Genomic DNA, 6,840 nt, shown 5'->3' with positions numbered 1-6,840 from the left:
GAGCCCCAGCTCTCTTTCCTGCCTATGCAGGGGGTCGGACTCGATGATCTATTGAGGTCCCCTCCGACCCTAGCATCTATGAATCTATAAGAGTCTGGAGATTGAAGGGGGATTTGATAATGGTTTTCAAATAAAAAATAAATAATTTATAAAAAACATTTTTCTGAACATCTCCCCCACTGGGATCCCCCCACTCGTGGTGCTCGTAAAGGCAAGGTGCCAGAGGACTGGAAAAGGGCCAATGTGGTCCTCATTTTCAAAAAAGGGAGGAAGGAGGATCCAGGGAACTATAGGCCTGTTAGTCTTACCTCGGTCCTGGGGAAGCTCTTTGAGAGAATTATCCTGGTGCATGTCTGCGAGGGACCAGCAGGGGAGGTTATGCTTAGGGGCAACCAACACGGGTTCATTCGAGGCAGGTCCTGTCCGACCAACCTGGTGGTTTTCTACGACCATGTCACAAAATCCTTGGATGCAGGTGTCGCAGAGGACGTAGTCTTCCTGGACTTTAGAAAAGTCTTTGACACTGTCTCTCACCCCATTCCCATTAAGAAATTAGGTGACTGTGGTGTCGACACCTACACAGTCAGATGGGTCACTAACCGGCTGGAGGGCCGCACCCAGAGAATGGTGGTGGATGGGTCATTTTTGACATGGAGGGATGTGGGCAGTGGGGTTCCCCAGGGCTTGGTCCTAAGGCCTGCGCTGTTCAACCTCTTCATCAGCGACTTGGACGAGGGGGTGAAAAGCACCTTGTTCAAGTTCACAAATGACACTAAGATGTGGGGAGAAGTGGGAATGGTAGAAGAGAGGGACAGGCTGCAACTAGATCTGGACAGGTTACAGGGGTGGGCAGATGAGAACAGGATGGGTTTCAACACTGACAAGTGCAAGGTACTGCACCTGGGGAGGAAGAACCAGCAGCATACCTACAGGCTGGGGAACTCCCTTCTCGTCAGCACAGTGGCAGAAAAGGATCTTGGAGCCACTGTTGACTCCAAGATGAACATGGGCCGCCAATGTGGGGACATGGTCAGTAAGGGTAACCGCTCCTTGTCATGCATCCACAGATGCATCTCAAGCAGGTCCAAGGAGGTGATCCTCCCCCTCTATGTGACACAGGTCAGGCCGCAGTTGGAGTACTGTGTCCAGTTCTGGGCACCGCACTTCAGGAGGGATGTGGACAGCATCGAGAGGGTCCAGAGGAGGGCCACCTGCATGATCCAGAGGCAGCAGGGCAGGCCCTATGAGGAGAGGCTAAGGGACCTGAACTTGTTCAGCCTCCACAAGAGAAGGCAGAGAGGGGATCTGGTGGCCACCTACAAACTGGCCAAGGGGGACCAGCAGGCAATGGGAGAGTCCCTGTTCCCCCAAGCACTACTGGGAGTTACAAGGAATAACGACCATAAGCTGACAGAGAGTAGGTTCAGGCTAGACATCAGGAGGCGCTACTTCACAGTCAGGGCGGCTAGGATCTGGAACCAACTTCCAAGGGAGGCGGTGCTCGCTTCTACCCTGGGAGTCTTCAAAAGGAGGCTAGACAATCACCTAGCCGGGGTCGTTTGACCCCAGCATCCTTTCCTGCCCATGGCAGGGGGTCGGACTTGATGATCTGCTCAGGTCCCTTCTGACCCTACCTACTATGAAACTATAACTGAAGGATGATTATAAAGAGGATGGAGATAGACTGTCCTCCATGGCTGCAGGGGGACAGGAGAAGGTGCAGTGACTTTAAACTGCACAAGGGAAATTTAGTTTAGAGATTAGGAAGAACTTTTTGACTACAAGGTAGTTAAATATTAGAACAGGCTACCCAGAGAGACTCTGGAATCACCATACTTAGAAGTTTTAAGGCAAACCCTTGACTGGGATGGCTTAGTCCTACCCTGACTGGGATGTTAGACTAGACTTCCTGAGGTCCCTCCCAACCCTGTTTTTCTGTGATGCTTTTGCACACAGAAGATTTATCCCTGACTCAAGGGATTAAGGAAAGTAAATTCCAACCCAACATCATAAACACCACGTAAGGCAGCAGCATCACATCCTTTTCTGAACCACAGCTCAAGATGTTGCACACAATTCACGTCAGTGGAGGGTTTTCAGTTCATCCTATTAATAGTCTTAAAAAAAGTAATGTTCCTGTGGGAAATGGGGAAATGGCCCTTGAAAGTGGGCATGGGTAACAAAATCAGATCTGGGCTTTTTATCTGATTCAACAACACCTTCTCTGATTGCCTGTTTACTAGGAACTTCCTCCTTTCGAGCCCTATAAAAGAGCACAGCTACTGAGCTGGAAAGCATATGGTGGAGAGGACGGCAGCCTAGATTCACAGGGATTTCCTAATGGTTTTGATTTTCCTAATGGTTTTGATATTTGTTTGGTCGCTCCTGGTGAGTATTAGCTAAGATCTGGGCTCTGAGCACAGGCCTGCGAGAAACAGGCCAGTGCAAGAGGGCACTGTTTTGATGGACAGTGCCATGCTGGCTCGGTGGGGATGGTTATCCCTATGCTCAGAGAAGGGATGCTACTTGAGGATTGGTGGGGATGGTTAGCCCTATGGTCAGAGAAAGGATGCTACTGGAGGAGTAAGGTGGGACTTTGCTGAGAGTTTAAAATTCAAAATTATTATATTCAGAGGGGGAGGAGGAGCTCAGGTGACTATTAATGAGACCTGAAGTTTTCAGACCAGAGGCAATACATGACAATACATTGCTACCTGATGGTGGTTGATGGGAGACCCCTGGGAAGGAGCCGGTGGACACAAGGGCATGAGCGCCCACCTCAAAGAACCCTGCCTCACCACTGGCAAGAATGGCCTTGCCTGGCACTGGTGAGCAAGGGTGGATGGGCCAGGAAGAGTGACCCCGAGGTGTGCAGAGTAGGGGCACTTTAGGAAGAGGCTGTGAAGGAGGTGGCAGCCCAGCTGCCCATTCTGCACCTGTTCAGAGGGAGAACATCAGACTCCACGGCTGTCACAAATGCTGACTCTGTGCTGCAATTCTTAAACCCTGGCCACATGAAGCTACTTCTTGAGCGAGTAACTGTGTTTGACTGGATGGGACTGCTGGAAGTTGGCTTCAGCTGAAACACATGGAAACAAATTTCATGTTACTGACTCTTTTTGCAGTCCTGCTCTGCTGCACTGATTTGACGATGCCTTTTTGATCTCCCAGTGGCACAGAGAGGGATGGAGGTGATGTGGGGGATGAGGATGACAGGTTTTACATATCTCTGACTGTATCCGCATTTACTGAGTCATTGGTGTATTTTGCAGGGTTCCTCCCCCCGAAAGCTGCAGTTGGTTTTTCCATCGTTCTGTACAGAGGGTGGACTTGCCAGTCCATGTGAGTATGCAGCGCACATCCATTCACCCCCACCATAGTGCAAGGCCACAGATAGCAGCTGAACGAAAGGCTCTTTTCAAGGCTTCTTGGCACTGAGGCATTTGTGCTCTTTGCAAGAAGGGCAATCAAACACGTGCTTCTTTGACATCAGGACCATAGGTCTGTCCTGTCTTTGCTAGGAAGCCAGTGATTTTTCCTCACTATAATCCTGGGATGCACCTGCACCCTTCACATAACATAGACACCGTGTAGTGAGGTCTAAGGCAGCTCCTGCTTAAGGAGGAAGTCAGGTTGGGGAGGTATATTTTTGACCCAGTTTCTCTCAGTAGCGAGGCTATTTAACACTGCTCATGCACATCCCGGGGCAGAACAGAGGAAGAAAAAGTGTGGCATGTCCTAAGCAAGGGCAGTCTAGCAAAGGGCACATACTTCCCTCCCCTCCAGCAAGAAAGGGGACGACATCAGCTGAGCAGGAAACCTACCTGAAATCAGAAGCACCACTACCTTCAGGGTCAAAAACAAACAGATCCCATTTGTTTTCTTCTAGATATGAAGCATAAACTTTGGATTCTGATACAGAGGATCTGCTTCCATGGGTAGAGCCCACTCCATAGCTGTGACATCAAGGACCCATCGACTCATCTCCTCCTCCTGCTTTTCCTGACCCTCCAAGCCTGTTGCAGAAATTGGATCCTGGCAACAGAAGAGGACTGAAAACACTTCTGTCCCTACCGAAAAAAAAGGCCAGCATGTTCGTGGGCAAAAAGGTCATCCCGTTCCAGCAGGCATGACCTTCGTCCCATTCATGCCTGCAGCCACAGCATGAGATAGGATTCTACACTTGGTGGTAACTCAAGCCGCATACATGCTCTTGAAAGAAAGGTAACCAAAGGGGTAGTCCAGAGGCTCCTTGGTAGTTCTACAGGACCCGGGACAAAACAGAAGCAGGAGCTTCATCTTCACTTCCCCTACAAAGATGCTAGGATTTCACCAGGTAGAGAACTTGGTTTGCTTTTGAATCAATCACCTTTTCCCCAATCCCTAGACTTCAGTACCCTTTAGATCCAATGCAGAAGGAACTGACATTGGAGATTGAGAGCCCACAGTAGCCGCCTAGGGGGAGGAGAGGGGAGGTCAGGTCTGTGATGAAGAATCATCACAATCAGTTTTGACTGATGTCCAGCTGGAGGGGGACACTGCAGCAAGAGGGGGAGGGAGCCTTTGCTCTTCGACCCTCCACTTAGTGTTTCATGGTTGGGAGGTGCTAGATATCTCCTGTAAAAAAAAGTTGGCTCAGACATTGCGTCTCATGCATCTGATGGGATGGGGTGTTTGACACATCTATACCATACCTACTGATTATTCATGCCAGACAGAAATAAAATGCTTGTGAGATCCATGTGTGAGATGGTAATTTCTGTTCAAAATATCTGAGGGTGGGCTGGGAAAAACCACATTTCCTCTATCTGCTACAGGGAACCTCTTCCCATGCCCAAGCACATAACTGGGTGTCAAGGAAGGGCTGATGGAGTTAACAAATGGTGCGAGGCCTTGGGAGTTCCTGTTCCTGACACCCTCCCTCCTGCTATAGATCCTTGCTCTGTGGACAACAGGAACTGGACAGATCCATACCATCTGGGAAATCCCATCCTATCTTCCCTATTGCTGCCACAAGGAGATGTTCTCCCCTAGCAAATCCAAGCCTACACGTGCTGCAAGGGGCCAGACTGTTGTTATAGCATCAGTCAATTGTACTTCTCTCAATGGGACCTTCCACTGAGACATCTCAAAGTACCTTGCAGACATGAATGACCAGAGCCTTGCAACACTTTCCCTGGGGGAAAGAAGTATCATCCCCATTTCAAGAGATGGAGCAACCTGACATAGCAAGGGAGCTCCCCACCAGGACTGAGCCCAGGAGTCTGGGTGTCCACTCCCTTGGTCCACCCATTTTACTATCCTTCTTTCCACATTACTGTTTCCTGCAAAGAAACAATCCCTGTTGGAAAAACACATGTATCATTTTTATTAATTAGAAAGCATTTCAGCCTGACTGCAAAATGATGGCTGCACGTAATAAGGTGTCAGTTCTTAGCTGCTTGATATGGCGTGGCATTGAAGGGGAGGCCCCAACTGGCAGAGGTGAATCCATCTCCGTTTCATTCAGAGCTGGAGCTGCTTCTCCATCTGCTCTCTCAACCTGAATTTCTGAACCTGGAATCAGAACAGAAGAAAAGAGAGAGCAAGTCAGGTGGGAGACAGCCTGCGAGAGCTTTACCTCAGCCCTCTCCCCACTTTCCTGGGCTGCCTCTTACCTTGCCTGAGACAGTGAGGGGATAGTGCTTCATGAACACTATATGCCGAGGGATCTTGAAATGGGAGATCTGGAAAGAAAGAGCCAAGAGCTGCAAAGAACCTTTCACCCACTGCTGCTATGTTACCTATAGCTAAGTGCTTCTAGCTTTCAGGCCACAGCCTCAGCTGGTGTGAATCACTGTAGGCTTCTTGCTTTCCGTGATGATATGCAAATTCACTCTAACTGAGGTCAGTGAGTCAGGGCGGAAAGCAGTGCAAGCATGCACTTGGCTTGGGGAGGATGATGGGGAAGGGGGCAGATCCTACCTTGCCTTTGCAGAATGCCTTGATTTCCTCCACGGTGCAGTCCTGTCCGGCCTTCACTCTGATGCATGCGCAGATCTCTTCTCCCATTCGCTTGTCCTTCACACCCACCACCTGGTCGGGATGAAAGGACACGTGAGTCCCGGGAAGCATTGCTCACTGGGTCCCTTTCTTTCCCCAGAGGGCACTGGGAGTGCCTCACCCCTCACGTGCTTCACTGCTCCATCCCCCTACCACCCAACGGCATTTTTGTCCTGGATGCTGGAGTCCTTAGAGCAGGGTCTTGGGACCAAAGTCCTATAATGGCAGAGCCCACAGGCCTACTCCCTTGGTACTAGGAAGGTTGGATCACTTCTCTTGGGAGTTAAAGATGCTTTCCCTCAAATTCCCCATTCAGGACTCCTCGTGCCCCCCAAATATCATCCTCAAATTCCAGCAATGTAGAGACCCAGGTGACTCAGAGCCCTTGGAACTGGACTAGGATTATTTCAGCAAGAGCTGTGCCTGGCGCCAACCCAGCATTTACTAAAGCACTGCTTTGCTTCTGGGGAGACGTGGTTGACATGAGAACTGGACGATGTTCCTGGCAGACTGGGAGCAGCTGCTTGAAGCAGCTACAAATCACTTCTTCCCTGCTTGGTGATGAAACCTGCAGCACAGCTCCTCTTCAGGGACTTACTTCAGGACAAAAAAAGAGTCTTTCCTGAAGTTTTAGTTATTAATCCTCATTCCCCTCTACAGGGTTTTCCAGAAGAGGATTTCAAAGCACTGCACAGATGTCTGTGAGTTGAGAATTGAGGAGAGGAAGGGCTGCAATCCCCACAGTGCTGATGGGAAAGCAGAGCAGAGAACGTGTCCAAGATCACACAGCGAGTCCAT

The 6,840-nt window shown here is 49.9% G+C and overlaps 1 protein-coding gene and 1 long non-coding RNA gene across 2 annotated transcripts in view; one reads left to right on the top strand and one right to left on the bottom strand.

The window, feature by feature from the left end:
* Positions 1-2,303: 2,303 nt before the first annotated feature.
* LOC102371114 lies at positions 2,304-5,242 on the top strand. The gene is made up of 3 exons (XR_323356.3): positions 2,304-2,388; positions 3,273-3,342; positions 3,890-5,242. It is a non-coding gene; the product is annotated as an uncharacterized LOC102371114 (long non-coding RNA).
* A 102-nt stretch (positions 5,243-5,344) lies between these two features.
* ACSF2 (acyl-CoA synthetase family member 2) overlaps positions 5,345-6,840 on the bottom strand; it is a 46,997-nt gene continuing 45,501 nt past the window's right edge. The window contains exons 14-16 of the mRNA XM_025199159.1: positions 5,965-6,075; positions 5,658-5,726; positions 5,345-5,556 (exon numbers count right to left, since the gene is read on the bottom strand). Coding sequence (XP_025054944.1) covers positions 5,506-5,556; positions 5,658-5,726; positions 5,965-6,075 — 231 coding nt within the window. The 3' untranslated portion in view covers positions 5,345-5,505. The remainder of the gene's footprint in view (positions 5,557-5,657; positions 5,727-5,964; positions 6,076-6,840) is intronic.

This window comes from Alligator sinensis, unplaced genomic scaffold (genome assembly GCF_000455745.1).
Source record: "Alligator sinensis unplaced genomic scaffold, ASM45574v1 scaffold876_1, whole genome shotgun sequence".
In the NCBI taxonomy this organism is placed as follows: Eukaryota; Metazoa; Chordata; order Crocodylia; family Alligatoridae; genus Alligator; species Alligator sinensis.
The sequence above is the reverse complement of the archived record's forward strand: the minus strand, read 5'-3'. Positions and strand labels throughout refer to the sequence as shown.